The 27,588-nt window shown below is 37.9% G+C and overlaps 1 protein-coding gene across 1 annotated transcript in view; it reads right to left on the minus strand.

Moving 5' to 3' along the window:
* CDK8 (cyclin-dependent kinase 8) overlaps positions 1 to 27,588 on the minus strand; it is a gene marked incomplete at its 5' end in the record, with an annotated part of 44,064 nt that overhangs the window by 5,375 nt on the left and 11,101 nt on the right. The window contains 8 exons of the mRNA XM_010087639.1: positions 615 to 773; positions 893 to 971; positions 2,384 to 2,481; positions 7,983 to 8,055; positions 9,095 to 9,164; positions 11,598 to 11,741; positions 13,869 to 14,000; positions 16,778 to 16,835. Coding sequence (XP_010085941.1) covers positions 615 to 773; positions 893 to 971; positions 2,384 to 2,481; positions 7,983 to 8,055; positions 9,095 to 9,164; positions 11,598 to 11,741; positions 13,869 to 14,000; positions 16,778 to 16,835 — 813 coding nt within the window. The remainder of the gene's footprint in view (positions 1 to 614; positions 774 to 892; positions 972 to 2,383; positions 2,482 to 7,982; positions 8,056 to 9,094; positions 9,165 to 11,597; positions 11,742 to 13,868; positions 14,001 to 16,777; positions 16,836 to 27,588) is intronic.

Raw genomic sequence — 27,588 nt, forward strand, 5'->3', positions numbered from 1 at the left:
TTTTCAAGTTTTCCTCAAGCTTTTTTCCTACACTCCTCTTCTTCTACCTCACTCATTGATTGCCATCACTTCACTTGTCTCTTCAGATCTGTAATACTAGGCTCACTCAATCTGTAATCTCCCTTGGTCTTCAAAACAGAAATTATGACAGCATCACACCAAGTCTTCCTGCTTGTCATCCAAAATACTGCTTTCCCATCCATTTGCCCAACTAAAACTCTTGTTCAGATTCTTATTTAGCAGCTTCTTTACTGCAATGTCCTTTGCCTCCTACCATTACAGGCTTGTTCAAATAACGAATGGTATTTTTAGGTGATACAGAGCGCAGCACAACAGGCTCCTGATCCACAATCAGCACTCCCTAATATGAAGGTAATAAATTAGTAATTGTAATAATCTCTGATCCCAATTTCCCTGAAACTGCTAACTTAAAAAGCATCAGCATATCAATTTCCAGACAAACCATCAACTAAGTGCATCTGAAAAAAACATCTGAAAGATGCCAAAAAAATACAGTTAACATAATGACATTTACAGAATTACTTTTTTCAGCTTAAAGAAAGCCTGTCATAAACATGAGAACCAAATACACAATACATGAATAAAACAAATACCTGATAGTCTGAGGTCATAATAAGTCCACCTGAGGTAGTGGTAGGAGGAACAACTCTCACTTTTTTCAGTGGGGGTCCCTGTGTGTGACTGTTGTCTTGGTTCCCTGGATGACCAGTTCCATTTGTATGGTTATTGCCCTGCTGCTGCTGCTGGTTCTTCTCAATTGTTTAAACACAAAGAAAAATTTCAACTCAAAAGCAGTACGTGAAATAACATGAAAACAGGAAATACTGTGAAAGCCAGTGAAGCATGATGATACTGTTCTTCCAGTACTTACTTTGTCTCCTTTATCATCTGGTTCTTCTTCTGTTAAAAATTCTCGTTTTGGGTAAGGTATTTGACAACCTGCAAAAACACTGCCCCCCAAAAAAGTCTATTTATCACTGTATTAGAACAGAAGGGTTAGACCTGTAAGATTCACCCATGCTAGTTTCAAGTTGCCTGAGCGACAGCCTAGTACCTGTAACTAATGGATAAATTTTCCCTGTCTTACTTTCATCATATTCTAAACTTACTAAATGTATTCACATTTATTTTTAATCTTCAGTTGCCTCTTAATACACTCATTTAAACTCTTAATAGTTTTCATGGTTTCTGGTAACTGATGACCAAACTGATGGCTGGAAAGGTACACCACCCATTAGATACCTGCAAGGGCACAAAGAGCTACCTTAATGCAGTTATAGTGTAACTCCCAATCTCAGGACTAACTAAAAATACTCCTGGAAACTCCACTGACTATTAATAAAACCACCTGAAACAAAGTTTAAAAATAACTAGAAGTTTCATCTGTCAATTCATATCCCATGGTCCACAAGAATTTGCTACTGCTAGTGCAAGCTAATATTTACCTGCACTTCATCAGTAGAATGTATTTATAATACAAAGTCTCTGTACACCTGTTAGCATTACTCATTGTGTATTCACATTAAAATGCCAATCTAAAATTGAAAAAAAGACAAACACTGTCCTAAAAGCAGTTTCTGAAAATGCAAATCATTCACATGATGACATTAAATTACAGAGACAGGTCAGGAGGTGTTATAAATAACCCAGTAAGTTTTAGTGAAATAATGTAATTTTTAATTAATTGCTTATAAATATACATACCATTTTTTATAACTTCTTCCCTAGACAATGGTAGAGAATCATACACACGCTGTGCTAATAGCTTTCCCAAAAGAATGTGCAACTATGCTCTTTGGCTAGTCTTTAGTGGCAGGGGGGTAGGGGATGGGTTCATTTTTAATGAATTAATTGTTCCTAAATTTTCTTTCTTTTGTAAATCTCCCTATGCAAACAAAAAAAAAAGAGGAGTGTCTATGGAAAATGGACTTAAGTTGTTAAGGAAGACAGCACAGAGACACAGATTTGACTTTCCCCACCCACTGAATTTACAACAATGACTAAGACAGAAAAATGTAAACTAATTAGAGTGTCATCTGCCATTCTGGAGCAGAGAAGTGGACCTGCGGGCACTTAGCAGTTGTCTAAAAAGATCTGTAGCATGCATAATCAACCTGTCAGTGAATAACAAGATTAGTGCTGCAACTAATAGGATCAAAGTTCCATACAGCAAGAGATTAATGAGAATGCTACTTAATTTTACAAACCACAAATGGCATTTTAGTGGTTATAGCTTGCTTTGGTTGTTATACAGTAAGTATTTAGCTCAATATTCATCACAAGCATATTTATAGTAAAGAGAAAGCACACATTTCTAAACCATCTCTGGATGTACTGATAGGCTAATAAACTGACCACTTACTCGGATGTGGGAAGAGGATCTTCTAAGAAATAGGGATCCTGCATAGCCTGTTCTGAGGTAATTCTCTTTATTGGATCCATAGTGAGCAACTTCTGAAGCTGCAAAAATAAAAGATAAAAAGCTCTGCATTACCAAAACTGTTCACAGAAACTTCACTGTATTAATGTTGAAAAACAAGCTGATAATAAATACATCTGAACTCAAAACCCTAAGCATAAGAGGCATAACCATATTCTTCTCTCTTGTTAAAACTGTAACTTAATTTCCCAACAAAGAACACCTATTTTTACTTGCAAAGCCCAGAGCACTGATTTAGTTCCAGTCACGTACCAGCAGTTTTAATCATAGAATCACAGAATAGCTTGGGTTGGAAGGGACCTTTAAAAGTTATCTAGGCCAACCCCCCTGCAATGAGCAGGTAGATCTTCAACTAGACCAGGCTGCTCAGAGCCCCATCTAACCTGACCTTGAATGTTTCCAGGGATGGGGCACCTACCACCTCCCTGCGCAACCTGTTCCAGTGTTTCAGCACCCTCATCATAAAAAATTTCTTCCTTGTATCTAGTCTGAATCTACCCTCTTTAAGTCCATTACCCCTCCTCCTATCACTACAGCCCCTGCTGAAAAGTTTGTCCCCATGTTTCTTATAAGCCTCTTCTAAGTACTGGAATGCCACTATAAGGTCCTCCCCGGAGCCTTCTCTTTTCCAGGCTGAACAACCTCAACTCTCTCAGCTTGTCCTCACAGGGGAGGGGCTCCAGACCCTCTGACCATCTTCATGGCCCTCCTCTGGACCCACTCCAATAGGTGCATGTCCTTCTTACACTGGGGACCCCAGAGCTGAACACAATACGTCAGGTGAGGTCTCATGAGAGCAGAGGGGGAGAATCACCTCCCTTGACCTGCTGCTCACACTTCTTTTGATGCAGCCCAGGATATGGTTGGCTTTCTGGGCTGCGAGTGTGCACACTGCTCACTCATGTCCAGCTTTTCATCCACCAGTACTCCCAAGTCCTTCTCTCTTTAGTGGTCTGCTCACTTCCCACAAGATGTTACATGCACATATTTAGCCTGGTCTCTTCAACTACACTGCACTAAACAGGCAGCAACATCATATCCATCTAAATTAAAATAATTCTTAGCAATTAATAAACAAAAGTGATTCCATGTCCATTGTTGCTCATTATTTAGTACTGACATATTAGTACATCTCCATTGTCAACCACAGTATTTTAAAGATGTTACATGAAGTCACTCCTTAGAAAATCTTTATGCTGTAAAAGAAAGCAGTAATCGACATGTTCAAAAAACCCACCTGGCCAGATAACTTTATCACCCACTCCAGTGTGTGCTTGTTTATTCTGACAAATATGAATTCTCAGACACAGTGTGCTACGTGCTGCTCAAAAGAGCAGTTGTGCAAAATCATGAATTTTAGTTGACTGTTTGCATGACACAATACACAGTACTCTCTAGAGAAGTCTAATAAGCTGCTTCTTCCATAAGCACATCAAGTTTGAGCTCTGTGCTATCAGTGTATGACCTCAGCCTTTATCTTTGTAACAACTGATGAATTGGTTATCAATTACATAAAAAAAAAATCTTCCCAAAATGCCTGTGTTGGTTAAAGACAATGAAGACTACCACAAAGAATAAATATGCAGACAAGAAAGTAAAGTATAATGTTTTACAAAATAGTTGTAACTCAGTTCAACTAAAAATCCAGCAAAATCTTATCCTTTGAGAAAGCACCTCTTACTCTCACATTGGAAAGTGTTAACAGAGGGCTAAGAAGCACACTAGGTATTTGCTGCCTGATGTCCAACTTTAAAAAAAACACATACAAGATGTTTCAGTAAATGACAGCAGAGCAAAAATCCTAAGGTAATACATAAATGAAAATTTAAGAAAATAAAACTGACCTAACCAAAGCAAAGTGAAAAATTTGTATAAAAAGAGTTACAAACATTGGTACTTAGATGGACACGCTATGAGGAGTGCTTAGGATACATAGCCAGGGACTGCTCTCGAATAACTTCAAATACCAGTAACAGACATGAGGTCTAAATTCAGCACAGACTGAAAGGTAACTCTAAAAAGTGTTTCTACTGTTTGTAACGTTTTCACTCTTCCACTCTCATTTCGCACCTATGCAAACATTTCAGGAGCTGGCTGGTCTTTACACATTTGTCACTGCAGCATCTCAACAGTGATTTTCAATAGAACACACATTAGAAATATCATGCTGTCTCCACAGGTCTGAAGACTTTTCTCCGTTTTAGAGCTAGCAGATCAGAGTGATTTTATTTAACTCTAGCACTTAATTGCACTGATGCATTCTAAAAGTAAGTGTCTCATTCAAAAGGTCTGGTGCACATGCATGTACTTCTCCCCATTCACAGGGCAGTTTTCTGGAATACAGCTGAGCTGGACAAGCAACATATATGGGCAAAATGAGATAATCTTCAGACACTACACTGAAAAAGGCAAATAGTAGGTCTTCATGTTTCACCATAGAATAGAATGTCCAAGGTAAAACTGCAGCATGACACATTGCCAAAGACAGTGATCTTTAAAAGCAATACCACACTTTCAACCTATAGCTTTTTTTTTTTAATCCTGGATCTAACAAGATATGCAGAAACTACATATGCAAATAATATTCATTTTATATTTGCTATTCATACTTTTTATGGGATTAATCTCTTTATAAAGATCTAGTGTCATAGTCTATGTCTGAACTGGTCATCTCCTCTCACCAGCTATTAAAGTGAGCATGCACAGCCACAATGCAATGCAGCCCTCCACGCTGCAGATGGCTAAACTTAGGAAAGCACATTTTCTCTCCTCAGCCCTCAGTTTTAATAGCATAGTTAGGAACATAATAAATATGCATCACCACCATCAATCTAGTTTTGTTTTTCACATCATCAACAAGGACTCACAATAAGTTAATTCAGCTCTCTGAGTGTGCATGTAGTCTTTGTAGAATATCAGTTTGAAGAGAACAATTCTTGTTCTCTCAAACAGCTCAAAAAGCAATCCCAGGAGCCAGAAAAGGAGAAGGGAAAAATTAGAAAGAATTGACAAAATGCTGAAAAACATCACAATGAAAAAACATTGCAAAATTCTGGCATAACTTCTGACAATTAGGTTATAAAACTGTCCATCACGTGCTAACAAGATGTGAACAAACTTGGTCATAATCAGCAACAGAAAACAGAACCCACAAGAAAAGCTTAATGATTGCACAACCATTATCACACAGGGGATCAAAAGTCCTGTTTTGCTCCCCTGTTCAGAAGCACAAAAGTCTATCTTCTACTTATTATTACAAATATTTTCTACCTTAAAAATTGTTCAATTAAAAGATCACCTGGCTGAATGACATAATAGAAGTGCAGCAAACTTTATGTATGTATCAGCAATGAATGGGACAATCACTTCAATTCATATGGACCAAAGTAACCAAATGGAAGATGAAGCATCACTTCATTAAACAGGAGCAGCAGCTGCATACCCATTTTCTAGGGCATAAGCAAATAAGTAGAAAAAAAAAAATCAGGAAAGTGAAAGTGGAAAAAAATGTAAGTTGCAAAAGCAGGAAAGAGCCAAAGTTGTCTTATGTTAACACATCAGTTCTGCATGTGAAAAGGGACCATGTGCACGAGCGTCAGTAAAGAGGGAAAAAGTCTGGTTAATTCAAGTTGGGAAACAAAACATTTCATTTTTGGCAATGACAACAATCTCTGGGTTTACTAGTCTTGGAATTACTAGTTTTGGCATATTTTACAATAGTAGATGTAAACAGATTTTTTTTTTTGCAGAGAGCAAAAGGGCTGTGAGATAGCTTGTGGAAGAGTAAGACCTTGAAGTATCTCTGGAAGAACTGGTACCAGGAGATTTGCTGAACTGGTGGCGGCGGGGCCTACAGCATTCACCTGCAGTTCAGCCTAGCCTCCAATGACAAGACCTTCTGATTTTGACAGCACCTGAACAGTGTTTTAAGATGTAACTTTGTAAAGACTAGAGTTTTCAAATGGGATCTGATTTTCACTGAACTGTTCTAACAGTTGGCAGGAAACTGAGAAGATTCTGTTAGAGCTAATTAACTATGAACTTCACAGTACTTCCCTCACGATCCATATCTATGGGAGGTACAAAAGAACATGGCTAAGTCTACACTACTAAATACCCTGGTTTTTATCTTGCGTGACACTGACTGACACCATCCAAATTGCATGAAGCTCACTCTCTTGCTATCAGTTGTGTTGAGGGAAGGTGGGTAGAGGTCCACAGCAGAACGAGTGGGATAGGTAGCAGTTGAGCAGCAGTGTTCAGTCAGGGGTCCATGCTCAAATTCCCCTTCTGGTCCTCTAGTTCAGTAATAACAGATATGACCAAGGACAGAAGGGTGGTAGTGGCCTCATAAAGGACACCATTCCTTGCATTTTATCGCCTTGTTGTGATACCACAGAAAGAAAACACTGAAATAAGTTCTAAGCTATTCTCATGTGATTATTTTGTGCCTAATTTTGTTGTTCTGTTGAAAACAAATTCTAAGCTTGCAAGACTGGGAGAGCAAATGAGAAATTTCAGGTTGGTTTGGCCAGAGCACTCACAGCTTGTCTGAAAAGCTAGTTCATCCAGAGGAAGTCTTTTTATGGACAGCCGGGATGCACAGCAAAGCCCGAGCTTCTCACTTTCACCTGAGCTTGGTGTTAAACTAGCAGACTAGAGAGTGGTGAGAAAGAGATATTTGAGGAATCAAGGGAGGGGAAATGCACTTATGTTACTTGAAGATGAAATCACTGTCCACATTACACAGGTTGTTGCACGGAAAAGGTTTTTACCTCAGATTGCCTAGGTATGATATGAAAATCTAATGTGACTGATTTTAATAGGCAAAACTGAGTTTTTTCAGCTATTCACCACTAGTGATAATTAGCCACTTTCAGATTTTGGTACAGCAATATAAGATTAATTTTGAGACCTTTAGACTCCAAATACGTCACAAGTCAAATGTGTAGGTTACAAGCAGCACGTTTGTTCTCAAAGAAGGTGGAGTTAGAAAGTTAAGTACTGAAGCACGCACTTGCATAATTTTATGGAATGCTGGCCTAGACTGGTTGATGAGAAACGTCTGCAAATTCATTCAATTTGCTTTACTTAAGAGTCCAAGGATTAGTTTTTATATCCAAACCTCATTCTATGCAAACCATCATATTCAACAGACGCTTCATGTTAATTGTTTTTTGCTTGTTGAATTACTTAATATTACTTTCAGAAATATTATTTAGGCTTTGATAAGAATGAGAGATTATCTACTTGCTATGTCAAATACATCTTTTTTAGAGTGTGCATTCTTGCACTAAAACATAAGAACAAAAAAGGGTAAAAGTTGCAGCAACATTGCAAATGTAACCACAAGCTTAACATGACTTAAAGACTGAAAACTTCTGATATACTCAATAGAGAGTATAAGGCACAATATTTATAATGAAGTTAGTCACAGAATACTTGACACCAGCTCAACTCTTAACTTGAACACCTGGAACTTATATGACAGTTTTGATTTTTCATGCACACAAGGACTTACCAAGTGGAATGCCTTACTATCTGGTTTAACTTTATGTTTTTCCATATATTTGATAAGGCTGCAGTTGGTATACCTAGACAAAGAAAAAAATGTGACACTTGTAATACGCAAGCCCAATACAGGAAAGCTCTCTTTAGTAGCCACTGAACACTGATAAGATTGTTTTAGTCTCCATTGGTAATCCACTAAGCAGGAAAAAACCACAACTACCAACACCAGAGATTGCGTAAAAATATTTCAGACACTACAGAAATGCATTTGTTTCCCTCACATGCTTGGAAAAACACATCACATCCACATAAAAAGCACACTTTTAACCTACACGCACACATGGAACTACCACTTGGATTTAAACTGCCTTTTAGCAATTTTACTACTATACAGTTTCATTCTGTAATTTCTTAATGCCAATAAATGTGGAGATAAATATTAAACCCACCTTAACACTCTCCTGCAACGTACAGGTTGCTACAAGAACATCCATGAATTCACTTTTTGAAGAGGAGCTCAGAAATAAGGTTTCTAAATAGTCACAATAACAGGGCAAATGCAAGAAACATATGTACCAGTAGAGCCCCAAATCCCTCAGCATGGAAGCAAGGCAACAGGGCAGGTATTAGACTCTGGCAATATGACAGCAAAACTGAAAGGTGTTCTCTTCTTTAGACATCATAAGCTACCCTAGACACCAAACCTGACAATTAGACCCACTGTTTGCTGGAAACAGCATAAGGTTACCAAATCCCTTTTTCACAGCTATCAGAGAAAAATAATTTGCAGTACCACAGATTTGGAAACAGCTGTGACAAACCCTGCTTAGCAATCTTTAGAATGGTGTGGGGGGGTCTTACTGGCATCACCCGTCTCACACCTGCCACCTTACCATTTGCAGCCTGTCTCTGGCTACTCTTCTGATTCACACCACCTCAACGGGCCAAGTTCACCATTATGAAACAACTTTATTTTTCTTTTTTTCACAATCTAAGTCATAACCATTTCATAGTCCTTGTTTGGCATCTACATAGAAAACAACTTGAGCTACAAGAAATTTAGGGTAGGAGGGAGAGGTAAAATATGCTTTCTTAAGAAAGCTCAACTTGAAGCAGACTTACGTGTTTCTCCGGAAATCTTTCATTAAAGTTGAATGTTCGGGCATCTTTTTTATGTCTTCCCAATCTTTATCTGCAAAATCAATATTTATTAATTTTTTTTCTTTTTCCCTCCAAGTAAAACAAAGGCTTTCCAAGTATCCTTGTAGCCCTGATTTTTTTTTTTTTTTCCAGTCTGCTTCTCTAAACTTGCAGTTACTTATTTCTTTCTACTCCTTGGTTCATATTCTTTCATCACCTCTTCACAATAAATCTTCACAATATCAACACCTAAGAGGTTCTGGTTGTTTGCTCATTAACTCAAGGACTTCAAAAAAACAGCTGCCAGCTACAGTGAAGATCACCATATGTCCAAAAGACAACACAGAAGAAAAACATGTCAGCCATCATGCTCTTGCACACTTCAGGACTGTTATTTCATTTATTCAGGCACAGTCATATCTCAGGACAGGAGCACACAAGACTCCCGTGAACGCTATCTCCTTCGAAGGGATCTTCCATTCTGAAGCACTGTCTTTAGCTACAGGAAAATGGCCAGGGCTACTGTGCAGATTTCTTCTGTCTCAATGTAAAAGAAATGCTGTTACTCAACACAAGGTTAAGAAAAATTAACATTTGCACACTCAATACGTATTTCATCTCGCCTTCTCTGTGTAGACAAAGCATAAAATGGATTTTAAAATAAAACACAAAAATCACTAACAACACCTAGCCTCAAACATATTATGCTCTGTAACTCCTGAAAAGGCTCTGTGGGCAAATAGTTTGATTCAAGTCAAATCTTTACTAAGTCTTATCACAATTGCAGAGCACTGGGAGCTAAAAATATTAAGTGAATAAGTAAATCAGAGACTAATTCTTTATTTAAATAAAATATTATTTTCTTTATAGAGTCATAGAATGGTTTGGGTTGAAAGGGACCTTAAAGATCATCAAGTTCCAATCCCTCTGTCATAGGCAGGGACACCTCCCACTAGACCAGGTTGCTCAAAGCCTCATCCAGCCTGGCCTTGAACACCTCCAGGGATGGGGGATCCACAGCTTCTCTGGACAACCTCTTCCAGTGCCTCACCACCCTCACAGTAAAAATTTCTTCCTAATATCTAATCTAAATCTACCTTCTTTCAGCTTAAAACTGTTACCCCTCATACTATCACTACACTCCCTGATAAAGAGTCCATCCAGAGCCTTCTCTTCTCCAGGCTGAACAACCCCAACTCTCTCAGCCTGTCCTCATACAGGAGGTGCTCCAGCCCTCTGATCAAAACTTTCCCTATCCCAAAGACATGTGAAACTGTTTTAAATATGGCAAGAATTAATTAAAAAGCAAAAAATTTGCTGCAATTAAATGAAAAATAATATTTCTTGGTAAAGAACCAAAGACATTAAAAATCAAATGCAGACATTAGAAAGGATTATTTAAATCAATCAGAAAACAATGAGAGTATCATTTATTTATGTAATCTACACAAAGACAGTGTCAAACCCAAATGAAGTAAGAAAAGCATATGAAAAGAGTAAAATTCTAGGCTAAAACCACAAAAGGACAGTATCGCTTAAAGAAGCAAAATTAAGGGGGAATGTTGAGAAAATAAGAATACTTAATATGCAAAGGCAACACTTCTAGGAATGTCACACAGCATTATAGAAGCAACGAAGCACATATTGGACAAAAGAAGTCAAAGGGAAAAATAAGAGTGACTTTAATAACAAAATTCTATAACTACAAAAACATAACCACCACATAATTCATGTGACAGGAAGAAAAAAGTTCACCAGAACAGTAAAGAAAAAGATGGTGATTAATGGTGAATGGACAACAGCAGGGAACACAAGCAGTGAGGAGAAAGATGATGAAAAAGTAAAAAATAAGGCCCCTGATCATGTGAACACTAGAAGACAAAGCATTAACTGAAAAGATGCAAGACAGCCTTTAGTAAAACAATATATGACCAACACTGAGGGGAAAATGCAACAAGTGATATCCACATTGTAATTTGTTTTGGTTCATGCAACCAATTCTTTGTTCCAGTTTGGAATAAAGAAATTTTCTCTATATCAGAATCTTTCTACCAGGGAAAATAAAAATTAAATACCCTCCCTACTTCTAAATGCTATGTTTAATTTAGCGTGAGTTAAACATCTGCATAATATTCACTAATTGTAGAGATTTTTGCTTGGTTTTATACAATCATCAGTCACTTTTCAAATCTATAATCATTACTGAAAAAACACAGAAATATTCCTTCTGATTTTTAATTACCCAACACTAAACATGATCTTTTAAAATTACAAAACATTGGTACATGTATATGCAAAGATAATACTATCATTAATAATAAGAGAAATGTCTAATATGACCATTAGATTCTAGATTTATAACTCGTGAAATAAAGACTGTTTGAACAGCTTTGTTGCTTTGATCAGCTGCCACCTTCATATGCAAAGAAAGCAATACAGATACCTTTCTTTGAACAGCAGTAATAAAAAAAAATACAGTATGTACCTGCAGGAAATCCCATTACATTGAATATTCTGTCCAGCTGGTCATGGTGATAAGGATTACTAGTTTTGATATCTTCTTGTCGACAATGGAATATTGGCTCTGACGTTAGCAGCTCTGCAAATATACACCCTATGGCCCAAATATCTTTAAAAAAGGAGAACAGAAATTAAAAACAAAATCAAATTAATATCTCCAAAAGCATCTTGGTGAGGTAGAATGTTAGTTTTTAGCTTATCAGAAATAAGGACACTGCACTGAAAATTTCAAGTTTCTGTTGTAGAAGTGCAACACTTCTTCGACTTTTCTTTTTAGCTACAGATAGAGATACACAATTCAGCAACTACACAGGAGCTGAGAGAGTATCATACTAGTTTTTGTGGGGTTTTTAAAGTGTAGTTACCATTTATTGCTGTAAAAAATTAACTTAAGAAGAAAAAAAAAAAAAGGAAACAATTTGGGTAACTGTCCATGCATAAAATACCAATGAAGAAAAGCCAAACAGTATCTTGCCCCTTCACTGCCATACTGTCCCAGCCAAGAAATGTGCCCTCTTATCAGCCACTGGGTTTAATAAGTATTAAATGACCCCAAAAATGCAAGCTGAAAAGCAGTGATATTGGAATAAGCTAAATGCTATCTATAAAACCTTGCAGAAAAAGAGTAAGAAGAAAACTGCTCCATGCCCACATACCTCACCCCTTTTTTGATAGCATTCATTAAAAAAACCAAAAAGCAAACCAACAGACCAACCCTTTCTGTTTTAACTGTTGTGTCACAATCTGCAAAATCAGATAGCCTGAATTTTCCCTGTTGTTTTGCCTATTTTCTTCTAGAGTATAAAACTGCAATTTTTAACTTACATAAAGTAACGCTACACTGATCCTTGAATAAACAAGAAAAGGTCATGAACAAGGACAAAAGCAAATGATGCAGAGAGCATAACCCCATTACTCAGTGTTTGTATACAGTCAGTTTTTATCTGTGTTGAAAAAAATTATGTACTAAAGGCTATGACCGTCCCTGCGGTTTCACATGCTGCAAGTGGAAAATGCCAGTAAAGAGATGGAACATGCAAACAGAATAAAAGCAGTGGTTTAAAGGAACATATAAAGAAACATATTTCATCTATCAAAGAAATACAGTATTAACAGAAAAGTAAATGAAAATACATTTAGGTCACAAACATCAGAATTTCTGACAAAAACACTGTCACCATCTTAAAAAATTAATGGCAAAGGTCTGAGGAAAGACTTTCAGGTCACAGAAACAATAACACATATGCCATTTACCACCCTCAAGTTTGTGCAAAGTAAGCGGAGCATTGCAGGGGAGTTGTTTCCCCAGAAATGGTTGCCAGGCTTTAACATATCTTTTAAACCAGCCAGCAAGAGAAAAACTTCCCAGTGCTCTTCGCTACAGTCTCTCTCCCTTTCATGGCAAAGTTGAGTCTGCTAAAGGTGAACCTCCCTCCAGCCTGCTCCTGGGCTATTCCCCCAGTCCTACAGCCACAGCACACCCCAGCTCCTGCCCTCAGCAATCCCTTACCCCTGAACTGGCAAGACCAGAGACTGGTAGAACAAAGTCAACTGCGCTATGCTGAAGCTGTTAAAATTAGAACCAGAAGGTATGAATTAAGTGGTGAGGAGGATGATGTAACTAATGCCATCCTCACAGTGTTCGTGTTCCGTGAGGCTTTGGTTTTTCTGGATATGCCCAATGCAGCATCTCAGCTTAGCCTGTTGCATGACCCTGATCAGATCTCACTACTTCAAGCAATTCCTGTTCACACCTGTGCTTTGAAAAACACACAGACAGAGGCTGAAATGCAGCTCATTTGTACAGTTCGGTTTCAGTGCAGCCAACATATTCTCCATTCTGTACATTCCTTATTTCATGTATTTATTACACTATGTAAAACCTCTGCAATAAAATTCATGCACTGTGCCTCATCATCTTCATACGGATTTACTACTAGTTCAAAGGTGCATCCGTATTTGCATAACAGCATTTATGAAAATTTTGTATGAAAGCCATATAAAATTAGATTGCATCACAGGTCATTTGGAGCCAAAACCCAGAAATATTTCATTCCTTTATCTAGCCAGAGACCATAGTAAACTAAGCAATTTGTCAAAGTTTAGTATTTCCTCAAGAAATCAGTAACATACCTTTAATGCAGCTGCTGTCCTTTGTAGTAGTTATCAATGCTTCAATATTTGGGTACATTTTGGAGAAATAACAAAGTAGTAAGTTTTTATCCAATTTACTTACCAATAGCTTTGGTATAATGCCTTGCTCCAAGAAGCAACTCTGGAGCTCGATACCAGAATGTTACAACTACTGGATCCAAGTCTGCTAAAGGCTTCAATGGTGAATTAAATAAGCGGGCAAAGCCCATGTCAGCTGCAAAATTCAAAGAGAGATGTTTTAAAACTTGAAGAAAACTACCAATTGAATTTTTTTTTTAAAACAAACTGATTGAGTTTACTTGTTAGTGTTACCGATACTGTGCTAAACAAAATGCAAATACAGACTGCAGCACATATGAATTCTGTGAGCAGATTTATCTTAAAGCTTTTGTAGAAGTTACTGGATGTCACCACCTATAAAGTATATCATTATAAATCATTACTAACATGAGCCATTTAGAACAAAGAATTAACCATTGTTCTGAAAAAGCGCATCAACTCACTTCTCTCAGGACACTGGTAAATCCTGACTCATTTTACCTGATATTCTCCGGTAAAATATCCCATTATTACAGGATGGTCTTTCAAGAAGCAGCACTTTAAATGTGAGCAAAATGCAGGTTCTGCAAAGGTTAGAATGATTTATAATACATACGTGCACATCACAAAAGCTCCCTCCTCATGAAGTTAGCTGTAGCATTATTTCCTTCACACAAAACCAGAAACTAAGCCTACAGCATCTGCCTCCCTGCTAATTTTCTGTCAAGGTGTATTTCCAGTATGAAAATACCAGTACTAAATACCATTTAGGCTATGATTTTAAAATTCTGTTTGGGGGCATTACATCATTAAAAACTGCTTTTTAGAACTGGTAGTATACAACTGCCTAGAAAGTTGTCTGAACTACCAAATAGAAGTGACACAGGAAAGAACGGGCAGAGATTAAAATATGGACCTTCTCCCACCAAATCAATTTCCTGACCCACCGCTCCCCAAATGCCAAGAAAGGGGGACTCTGTGGGCAGGGTGAGAAAGACTCAAATGAAATGAGATGAATAGCTGTCCTGAGGGAAAAGGACCTACAGGCTATAGCTCACTGGTTGAGGGAAAACTGCAGTGTAAATATGGGTCTCTAACTTGACTATACAGTCTTTAATTTTTTTTGTATGCATTCCTATTTATGATTGTTTTAATGCATTTAAAAAAGAGAAATATTTTACAGCTTTCTACATTAAAATATCAATTACTCAAGATATAATCAAGTCACTACTAACTATGAAAAATAAGGAAAATTGTTGGCAAAAAGTGAATTTATGACTCAAAAGGACTCAAAAAGCCTATCAAATTATTTTAAGTTAAATACCAGTTATGTATTTTTTAGAAAAATTAGTTACACTGGAAAAGTGGAAGCCCATGGTTATGGGTATAACTTCTGCATTCTTTTCCTGCTGTGGTAATATCTTAACAGAATATGAAAAAAAAGATATCTATATTTTGACAACACACTTTGAAATCCAGGGTCCCCCTCCCTCTTCCCCCCCGGGAATGGATGGCTCAGAGGACTGGTGGTCCGATACAGAATCTTTCACCTGTCCATTAACAGAGTCTCACTAGATTTAGTTGTGCTTTAAGTTACTCCCAAATTAATTCAAAGCTATCAATTAAGAAATAAATGGGTGGTCTATGTGCACTTACTAGCCAATAGTTGTGTACAGCAAACATCACCACCACAGTTGAAAGTGAACCTGCCCAGAGGATGACCTATGGTCTCAATTTTGGAAGCAACTGCTCCATGAAGAATACGGAAATAGTAAGAAATTTTCCCTTCCGCTATCCATGATGTACCTGTTTTGTACGGAGAAGACCTCAATCTCTACTGTCAACCTGAAACCTCGGAAGGGCATTAAAAACTTTCTGGGTAGGATCTGCAGAAGTGTTCAGCCCTGGCCCATCCACTCCTTGGATTTCGAAGGGCAAGAGAAGGACTAGAGCAGCACCGAACACTCCAGGAAAATCCTACCCCGAATCATTATACTAGTGATTAACCATGTAGTTCAGATAAACAAAACAGCAAGAGTACAGAGCAACAATGCAGAAGAATAATCTCATAAAGAAAGCCAGAGGGAAGTGAAAAAGATGAACTAGCTTTAAATAACCCTTCCAAACAGGGCTGCATTACCATAACAAATGTAAGTAGGCTGTGCATTAGCAATCTGCTATCAAAGCACTGCCATGCTAATGCACAGCATGGTATAGCTTATTACTGTTAGACTACAGTTAATTTTTATTTATTTATGTACTTTAATTTAAAACAACTGAAGTTCTACAAATTATCCTCTCACTGTGAACAGTAACTCCCACCAGAAAATGTTACAATAGTGGGGAAAGGGTTGGGTCCTTCCTACCCTGGTACAGCCCAGTTTGAGCATTTAGCAGTAGTTCTCACTAAGCATTTTGTCTAGATTGCTGTTTTCTCTGGACTTTAAGATCCCTTGTGTTTACCTCCAAGGGACCTGTCTACCCTTTCAAGAACATTTTATAGGCTAAATGCCACCTTTGATTCCATTATAAAATTTAGGGTTTGTAGCAATGCATAGTTCCCTATTTAGATTTTATAAGCAGTGGCAAGATAATGTCATGGCATTATAGAGGTAAACAGAGGAAATTTTTAAATCCCATTTCTTTCTCCTCCTTTCCCCTAGTTGGCTCTCATCTTTATCCCCATACCAAAATCCCCCACCCCACACAAACACCCACTTGAACAAAACATAACGACATTTTTCACTTTTCATTGATGAGGCTACAGCATTTCATCGTCAGAACTGGTGCACGGGGCTAATATCAAGAGGCCAGTCACTCAGAAAACAGCATTTAGGCAATGTGCCCAGGCACATACTGGTATTACAGTGACTACTTTAGGGGGTACAACTGCACCTTCAGAACATTCTAACTTAAATGCTACACTGGGACTTATCAAAGATATAAACATACCAATTTTTACTCTTCCTCGCTCAGGACCTTCACCCATAACTAAAATATTAGCAGGTTTCTGTGGAAAAAAAAATAAATATACAATACATATACCACGATAAACCTAAACATTAGTCTCTGAAAAGTTAGTTAAGCTTTGTTTTGCCAGTTTTGAACAAAATTTTGTTTTGATAAAAATGACAAGTTTTTCTGTCACAGTAAAGCTGAGCAAGGACCCAGACACAGGCTCTCCCTGACTTAACCTTCCTCTCGTTTCTTTTTGGCGCTTCTGTGCTCCAGCACCACGCTCCCTCACCGATATCCTGTTGTCTGTCCTCAACCCACATGAGCTGGCAGTTGCGAAGTCACCAAGATTGCTACCAAAATTGCCCTAGATCCTTTTGTCAGGAGGCGGTCCCATTGCTGCCCACCACCCTGCACCCCCGGCACAGGGATGGGAAGCCAGCTTTGCAACATGTTTTGCCCAGGGTCATTAGGCATGTTTGCAGGCACATTTTACATTAAAAAAAACAAAACAAAACAAAACTGAGATGCAGATTAAACATGACCATACCACTTTATATTGGAGAGAAAAATCATCTAAATTATTCCTATTTACAAGTGCCAGACAGCTGCAAAACTAGAAAGCATTGCCTTGATATTATTTTTCTCTCCACCTGCCCTTTCTTTCTTTTACTAGGGAGGCAAGTTAAAGAATTGAGCTAGAGATCAATTGGCTAGGAACATAACCACTCACTTCTTAATCCTACATTTTCTGCTGTCCTGTTTCTCATAATCCAGTCTCGGCATCTGCAGTCAGAAGCTAAGATTCCTCAAACACTAACACTGTTTATATTCATCAAACCGGCAGTGCTTATTTTGAGGGGAAAAAAGTCAGGAAATTCACAACTAAAACTGAAAATTTATGCTAGACTTGTTTTGAAATTGAATGCTTTAGACACCCACTTATACTGTAAATCCTGGACAAAACAGGGGCTCCTATTCAATTGTGAACTGTAAGAACTATACTAAGGCCAAGTTACACTTCTTGCTTTGACTTCCTAGTTTAAACTGATCTAAAAAAAAAAAAAGTACCCCAGCAAGATAGTTTAGGTTACCTAAAAGCTAATATAATAAATCCTCACATATTGGTGTGATTCAGCAAACACATATTCTGGGAAATACTCAAGTCTTCCTGAATCTATCAGGCTCTGGTATAAACACATTCAAAGAGACAAAAGACCATACTTTGATATAAATCTAGTAGTAATTCATCTTGTCTAAAGAAAGGTACAAAAAATTAATAATCCATCAAAAAATTTCCTTGAGAAACTTAATTAATGTTGCATTTGAAAGGCTCAACATGGATTTATGAAACTGTACAATCCACATACAAAATATGTAAAAGGAATTTGAGGTGTTGCATCTCTTCCCTGAGAGCAGATTGAAGATGGAAGAAAATGTCATAGCTTGACTGTGATCAAAGAGGTCAGATATACCCCATTATCTTTCCAACAAGAGTAACAACAGATTCAACTTGGGCTGCATTAGCTCTGTGATATGCAGAAGAACTTGGGTCCCATGCTGCCACCCCCCTTTTTGTTTTCTTTAATAACAGCGTACACTCCAGGTAAGCATTACTTCAACATAAGAAAAAAGCAGTATGTGGGCACACAGCTCACAAAGCATTCAATTTTAATTGTTTCTAGAAAAGTCATAGAAATAAGCAGGCAGCATAACTCTTTAAATTCAGAACTAATGTTGAAGCAATTCAAACTGCTAGGTAAGAAAACACATCCTTTCACCACATAAACCATTCTGTTGCTATGCTGTGACTCAAAGAGAAAATATGTGTATCTCTTCTAGAAAAGCTGCTTCACTATATCTGGGATGTTAATAAGCTACATGCCTAATTAATATCTTTTGAGTAGAGTTAATGATACATTAGCACAGGCACTATTTTTTTTCAGATAAATAATACATTGACCTAAAGTTTAATTTCTCCCTCTGCATTTTCACAGATTGATAATACTCTACAAAAATGCTTGTAACATCTTTGTGATGTTTTTCCCTTAAAATATTTTACTATTTGGATTTTGATAGGGACAAGGAACCATATTCACACAAAAACCCCATTATGCCAGATGACTAATCAGCACAGCACTGGATAACAATTCCTGGCCCAAAGTTCAAGGTAGGTACAGATGAGAAGAGAAAGCACTAGAGACGAGACAGTACTGATTAACAAAATAAGTACCTACAGCTTGATTCACACTCAGATTTTTTTTCCTCTTAGCATTTACAGAAAACATTTAAAAAGACAGACAATTTAGAAATCTGGGTAGGAGTCTTCCAAAGCCACAAAATGAAAAAAAAAAAGCCTCAGTCGATCTGGAATAACCTTTCACAGCAGTTCCCTTCTTTCTAGAGTCAAAGGCCCTTCACTGACACAGGTCTGTTTGAAATAGAAGATTCTTACTACAGACAAAAACATTGATACAATCTCACAGTTAAAGATTAAAAAAACTAAAGTTAAAACCAGGTCTTATTCTGAAGGTTCTCATTCCTAAAATCATTGCGTTAGTAGCCTGGAACAACATGGTTCGTTCAAAGACTTTTCCAAACAAGACCATTAATCAGTATTTAAATTAAATAGGGGAATGTCTACCAGAAAGCAGTACAGGGACAGTATTGGTGTTCCTGAACATTACCATTTTGAGGACTCCCTGAAAAACATTCAAGTCAACTAACAAAAGTCAAAACATGGGTTAGAGACTCTTCTTAGATATCTTTGACTCAACTCCACCATCTGGAGAAAAAAAACAACTCCCCACATTTGTCTCTTTGGGCAACTCATTACATATTAGAAATTTATTTGAAAAGAAAAATAAGCAGTCATTAGAAACAGAAGGGAGAAATCTGGCCAAACTTCAGTTTAATTTGTTACAATTCAGTTTAATTGTAATTATCCAGAGAAAATGAAAGTTTAAAGTGCTTATTCAAATCATTTGGGCTGAGCAAGTGAAGAAACCTTCATAAATTTTTACATTATGTTCTGAGAACAAACTACTGTAAAATAGCTATCTTTTTTTATAACTACAAATGATCAACTTTTAAAAGTCACTCATTTTTGTTCCAATAAAGTCATATTTACTTTTGCTTTCAAGTAAAACAATTTGTTCATGCCAGACAAATGCAAATGAGAAAGATGTTATGATCCTAAACCAAATGTGAAGAGCCATGCAGTGATGTACAGCTGAGTACTTCAGAGACCAACAAAACAACTTTCTGACAACCCCATAGAACAACATTTATGAAAAATCACTCTTCGCACCACAACAGCCTGCCTCAGCAGCAGGGGAATAATTCATTCTCATGAATGAACGGCCTTCTGACCATGGCACAGCCCTAAATCTTATCTTGTCCTACCATCTGGCTTTGTAGGACTCTGTGTGATTTCTAGACAAGTCCTAATCTTATGCGTTTAATCACCATTACTACTGAAGAGAGAACAAAGATCCTCACTGAAATATTTTTAGGTACTTCTAATTTAATAATTATTTGCAAAGTGCAAACAGAAATCCCAAGAAGCAGGATAATTTCAAATAAAGGACCTAAAAACACCAGAGGCCATACCAACAGGTTCATAGATTTACGAAGAACTTCAGGCAGCCACTTTCTTCCACCTGCCTGACCTGACGTGATACCACTCTCTGCTCACCCTGATCCTAAAGTCTCTGATGATGAAGGCTGTACAATTTCCAGGCAATCTTTTTTCTTTCACTCTTCTCTACTGCAGGGTTTTTCCTTTCCTTCTAACACAACTGAGGCTACCCTCATTGCCTCTTCTCTTATACATTAGCAGAAAGAGTAGACAACAACTCCTTCACCGCAACAACTTCTTACGCTTCTGAAGACATACACCTCTTTTCAGTCCTACCACTTACATTAAAAGAACTCTCTTCTGCTCAGTGTTTCCTGGTAGGTAATTTTTTTCTGGATGTATCATAATTCTTCCTCCTTCCCTCCAGCTGTTCTGCCTTGGACCACCAATTTGATTGAACTTGAGTGCTCCACGTTACACACTGCTCCTGCCGAGGCTTCGCTAACACTAAATACAGCGGAGGGATTGTTTGACATGCCTTGCACAGCATGTTCCACTTCATACCATCTCAGTATGGTATCTTGTTTTGCCTCACTGTGTAAGGCTACTGATTCATGATAAGGTTATGAGCCATGCATTTTCTTCACATCTTTTCTGCAGGACCGCTACTTTTTTTTTTTTAATCATTGTTCCCTTTGAACAAACATTGAAATCACATACTGCTGCTTAACACACACTGAAAATGTTTGTGTTCATTCAGAGGGAAAACTCAGATTTCAAAACTTATTTGTTTTTCTATTTTGAAGATAAAATGCAAACAACATGAAAATTATACCAATCTATGTCTATGTGATTATAAAAAAAAAAAAGACAGCATTCAAAAAATATTCATAGGAGCAGATGATTACTACTTCTATGTATTCTATGCATACAAGATGTCTGGAGATCACAGGACATTTTCTCATGCTCCAGGAAAGGTATTCTGCTGTTGAGTCCTCCTTCCATTAAGTTTTACTAGTCAAAGCAGTGAGGGGAAAAAACTGACATTTTTTGACAGCCATTGTGATCTTTGACATTACTTTTAGGATCAAACAAGGTCTATAGGAACTATTACTCCACATACTTCTTTCTACTAGGCTGTTTCTGAGCTCATTAATTCTCACATGTTCATTTTAAACATATCTATCAATGAGTAACCAAAATTCCTTTGAATTACCTATAGTATTACAAATATAGATGCTACCTTTCCTCCACACACTTAACTGTTTGCAGTAGTGCCATGTGTATTTATTAACAGACTCACCCTCTTTATATCTCTATTTACTGCACCTTTTAATAAGATTTTAGTATCATCTGAACCAATTTTCATTTGAATAATCCCATACTTAGGAATTTGCCTACTAAAACATTACTCAGTAGAGAGTTCAGAATGATGGGGTGAGCCACACCAGTGGATTTGTTAACCACTAATACATGTGCATTGTTAAAGGCTGTGCCACCAGTTTTCAGAACTGGCTGTCCCACCTATTTCTACCTGTGATGAGCCAAGATAATTGAAAAAAGTACAACACTGGTTTTCATTAAAAAAAAAAAAAACAGTTTAAAAGAAAAATACTAAGCAAAGTGCTTTTATCCCTAAATTACTTTGCTTTTGCAATCATGGCCTCAACAATGATTCTATTAAGACTTAGAATGAATTACTTTTTAATATTTTAGGCTTCAAAGTATTATATTAAACAATACAGGAACAGATTCAAATGCACAACCCCACAATCATACAAAAAAATTCAACCTCTTCAGCTGTATGCAGGCAAGCGCCTGAGAAGTATAAAACACAAAGAAGTTCAAAATGTCTTGCTGTGAAGTTTGTAAAAATCAAAAAGTTTTTGAAAGACAACTGCGAGGGCTTACCAAGTTGTAGCCTGCTTGGAAGAGCACTTTTGTGACACAGTGGTAGAAATCTTAATATGCTGATGTGGTTTATCACTTCCCAGTTAGGCCCTTCAACAAGAAAAACTGGGCAGTAAAAACGTACTAGCCTTCAGCTAGCCTTGCAAAATTCACACCCCAGCTCAGGGTCTATGACCCACAAAACATTCATGCTTCTAAAGGTACATCTGTCTTAACAACCTCGTTGATCTTCAAGTGATCATAACATACACCAAAACTCTTACTTGTTATCAAGGTGGAATGCTCCCCTGCTGCATTCTTAGGGATTGGAACTGACTTTTTTGAACAATTTATGGTTCAATTCAATTCAATTCTCTTTCTGCTTTGAACAAAACTGACTACTTCAACGCCAAATAGCACAATGAAAGTGTCAATACAACCATATTCAAATGATAGTATCAGCACTTCTCTGAAGTTAATAATTTATTTCACTGAATTCAAAGATGTGCATTCACAGTTAAGATAATTTCAGTTGCATTTATTAACTGATTTGGGGCTTAAAAATAAATTATCATCAAAAGACTACCACAAACACTGGTGAAAACAATGGCTCCACAGAACTCATCATGTATTAAACCTAAACATTAAAGTTGTCTTTTTAATTAAAAAACACAGGACTTGTGAAAAGCACTGGAAAATTAAGAAAACCTATTTTAATACTTTCTGTTAATTATCTTCTTATAAAGAACATCTCACAGTTGTATAAAATAATAAAGCATCTAAATAAAGCTCTTATTAAAACCAGGAACCATTATAATTACCAGTAACAGCCAAACAAAAACCTAAATTATCAAAGCACACATGCTCAAAAATATTAAAAGTACAGAAAGTATTTGGATAGGATAGGAGATAGAGGGATGCCATATCTATGCCAGGTAGGCCTTCTGCTAGTTACCATCACCATATTTTATCTCTGTTTCAGCCTGATGAAAGCTGTTGGCCTCACTATTACAATTTTATGCTCTGAACACACTCCAAGAATTTGTCACTCAACTACTGCCAACGTGGGGCAATGTAACTTATTAAAGCCTCTACATAGCTCAATACACAGGCTTTTCTATCACCTTCATTGGAACTGAATTAAAGTTGAAAGAAAAAAAAAATTATTGCACTTTTTCAGGCCAACTCTCCCACTCCCTAAAAATGTATATCAGGACAAGCTACAGGGTGTGACTCTGTACCGTCAAAGGAAGGAAAGGTGGGTATGACAGGCAGAAATATTATAGCAGGAAAATCTAACATCAAATATAATCAACACACCATTCAAAAGTGTTATAACAAATGTAACAAATCAAAGCAAACAGCCTTGCAGAAGTATACTCCCGTGGGTTTTGCTACAAAAACGATTACTCTGTCCATAGGTCAGGATGACTCTGGATGCTGTAGACACATCAGAGCAGAACCAAATGCAAAAAGCAAGTGGGCACTGAAAATGGTTTTTAGGTACTAGATTATTCAGGATATAATTCCATCTCTATTTTCCAATAGAAAGGGAGGATTTTTAATAGGTAATAAAAATATGAAGTACCATTTCTGCTCACTCATTTTGTTGGAGCAGCTTTCGCAGGTTGACAGGCATTCAGTAGTAGTATAATACCAAACTTCCTCATACTTTCACACAAAGGAAGAGAACAGCCTTATTTACTGTTTGGTTTGAACGCAGTTGTCGTAGCCCATGCAATTTTCCTTAACAGCCCCATTTTTATTTTTTTTTTTACCATTTAAATAGTACTCTCATCACTTCCATATCATAGAACCATAGAATGGTTTGGGTTGGAAGGGACCTTAAAGATCATCGAGTCCCAACCCCCCTGCCATGGGCAGGGACACCCTCCACTAGACCAGGTTGCTCAAAGCCCCATCCAGCCTGGCCTTGAACACCTCCAGGGATGGGGCATCCACAGCTTCCCTGGGCAACCTGTTCCAGTGTCCCACCACCCTCACACTGAAAAAATTCTTCCTAATATCTAATCTAAATCTACCTTCTTTCAGCTTAAAACTGCTACCCCTCGTCCTATCACTCCACTCCCTGATGAAGAGTGCCTCACCATCTCTCCTGTAGCCCCCTTTAAGTACTGGAAGGCTCCTACAAGGTCTCCTCGGAGCCTTCTCTTCTCCGGGCTAAACAACCCCAACTCTCTCAGCCTGTCCTCGTATGGAAGGTGCTCCAGCCCTCTGATCATCCTTGTGGCCCTCCTCTGGACCTGCTCCAACAGGCCCATGTCTTTCCTGTGCTGAGGGCTCCAGAGCTGGATGCAGTACTTCAGGTGGGGTTTCATGAGAGAGGAATAGAGGGGGAGAATCACCACCTTCACCCTGCTGGTCACACTTCTTTCGATGGAGCCCAGGACATGGTTGGCTTTCTGGGCGGCAAGCACACATGGCTGGGTCATGTTCAGCTGCTCATCAACCAATACCCCCAAGTCCTTCTCTTCAGAGCTGCTCTCAATCCGTTCTCCTCCCACCGTGTATTTGTGCTTGGGGCTGCCCCAACCCAGGTACAAGACCTGGCATTTGGCCTTGTTGAACTTCATGAGGTTTGCATGGACCCATCTCTCAATTATGTCAAGGTCCATCTGGATGGCATCCCTTCCCTCCAGTGTGTTGACTGTACCACACAAGCTTGGTGTTGTCAGCAGACTTGCTGAGGGGGCGCTCAATCCCACTGTGCATGTCTCCAACAAAGATGTTAAACAACACTGGTTCCAATACTGATCCCTGCGGAATGCCAGTCATCACTGGTCTCCACTTGCACACTGAGCTACTGACCTTTGCACTCTTTTGAGTGCAACCATCCAGCCAACTCCTTGTCCACCAAGTGATCCATCTGTCAAACCCATGTCTCTCCAACTCAGAGACAAGGATGCCATGTGGGGCAGTGTCAAATGCTTTGCACAAGTCTCTTGCACAAATTTTCTAATATTTCAATTAAAAAAAAAAATAGGTGTGAAATATAGGAAACTTCCAAATCTTCATTTTTGTTATGAGGACAGTGACCTTCTGATCATCTCCGAGTACATCCAAACAGCTACACGCGGCTGCTGCTCCTCCTTCCCCCATTTCCCATTTTTTGTATTGCATGAAACAACGAAGTAAGCACAGGTTTTCACGCACATTCCTTTTGCAAACAACTTACATGCTTTTCTGAAGCCTTTGCAAGGCCAGTATAAACGGACTGAGATTGCTGCAGAAACAACTACTAAATTAATTTATGGCTGACCTTTTAGAAATCTCCTAATAGTCCAATTTTCCTCACATAGTCAGAAATAACAAAGTACCACATACACCAACATGAAATGTACATGGTATCGTTTTTATAAACAATATGGGGATCAAAATTATCCGCTCAAACCCATTTTTCCATATTAAAAAAACCCCCCTTTTCTTCATTCTACACATTCTTACCAAAACACTCGACAAAAGTCCTTGACATTTCCTGGTTAGGTATGATGCTACTTGGGCAACACCTATACATTTTTCCAAACATATAAAATATGAACTGTGTAATTTTCCTACAAAAAAAATTATTCAACTTTCTGCTTTGCTACATATTCCTCCTGCCCCCAATTAAATCAGTCTGCAATAGGTTTCTCCCTACCTTCATTCAGAGATCCTGCAGAGAAGATACATTACATACAATTTTGAATGGGCAGTGCCTTTTTGAGCATTTTTCATAGTTAAGAGGAGTTGTTAGTGAGTTTGGCAGATTTAATCTTACAGACATCATGGATATTACAGTCTGATCAGCCCTTATTTTCTTGGGGAAGGAATAAAGGACACTTGTGAGGTTTCAATAATTCCTATAAAGAACAAAGATATGAAATACTTGTTAAAAGCCTTCACTAAAAATAATTTAAAAAAAATCTCTCTCATGCTTCATGTGTAATTAATTCACTCATTCTCTTTTTCATCATGAAATCTTTCAGTCTGGAGCATCTTAACAAGATGAGGTGTTCTCTGATGGCTGCAGATCTTGAAGCCCACGTCCTCGGCATCCAAGTTCTAGATCTTCCTCCTACATTTCTCACTGGACATATTCCAGCTCCCTCCTATGCCTTTCTTTCCCACGTCCAGAATCCTCAACCTCCTTTCCCACCTGCCATCTGTTTTGATGACCAAGCATACAGGGCCAGTGGAGCGAGGCATGCGCTATGAAAGACCAGTTAACCACTATCTTTAGAGTGCAGCCAAGCCAAACTGAAATGGCCCTGGTGCAACTCAACGCATTTCTCCCAGAACATGTCCTCCTCTATTTGACACCTGCTTTTCATGAAATTTGAAAGAATTTGACTGGTTTGATACCATAACTTTTTAGCAAGCGTATCTGAAATTTCCTAACAGATACAAAGGTTACTTCAGGGAACCAGCAAAAAACTGGTATGGCCAGGTAAGCTTTGTCTCCTTAAGCAGCCAGGCTATGGCCATACAGAGTCAGTAGACCAACATTAAGGGTTTTTGTTGTGGAATACACAACACCATTTGCATTTTTTCAGCTATTTTTCCTAGAGACTGTAGTAGCAATGCTATAATTTCTCCTATTTAAAACTTGAAAGTACCATCTTGTTTTCAGTTTAGAAGTCAGTATGCAATACGGAGACGAGTTTCAGGTGCTGTTATTAAACGCATATTCCACCAGACAAGGACAAACTTCTCTGAAGCCGCTACAATGACATTAATTCTTGATGAAAGGCACTGAAAAGGCTCGCCTTGATTCAATACCCTGTAATGTAAAGATGTAAATGGTTATAAAGATCAGTTCTGAAACATTCTATCTAGCACTGAAGGGCTCTAGGGGAAGCAGAGAGAAAACAAAAGCAGTACTCTTCACAACAGCATTTACAGCTATATGAAGAAAAACTACAAGTTTCTTTCAGCCTCCAATTTGCAGTTCTCCTTTTGCAACAGATCTTCACTATCTGTTAACTGGTCTGAGATCACAGGTTAAAATTATTTCATTTCCAATGACACAGAAGTGTCAGGAAAAAAATACTGGGCTTGCATTGCTTCTTGTGTCTGAGAGTTCTGCAGTAGATAAGTGAAAAATATCTCACTAATATACCAATGATCATGTAACATAACTTCATGTCTCCAAATACTCACCTGTGTTGTCCCTAAGGCATCTGGTGGTTAAATATGCAGCCTTACTTTTTCCACTTCTTTTTTGCACCTTGTACTACTTTGATGTAGAACTTTTCACTGACTACAGAACTCCAAATTCAGAAACCTCACCTGCATTTCCTCTAGGCAATAACAGCCTAAGAGTAAGTCTGCCTCGGTT

Source organism: Pterocles gutturalis, unplaced genomic scaffold, assembly GCF_000699245.1.
Source record: "Pterocles gutturalis isolate BGI_N339 unplaced genomic scaffold, ASM69924v1 scaffold13886, whole genome shotgun sequence".
NCBI lineage: Eukaryota > Metazoa > Chordata > Aves > Pterocliformes > Pteroclidae > Pterocles > Pterocles gutturalis.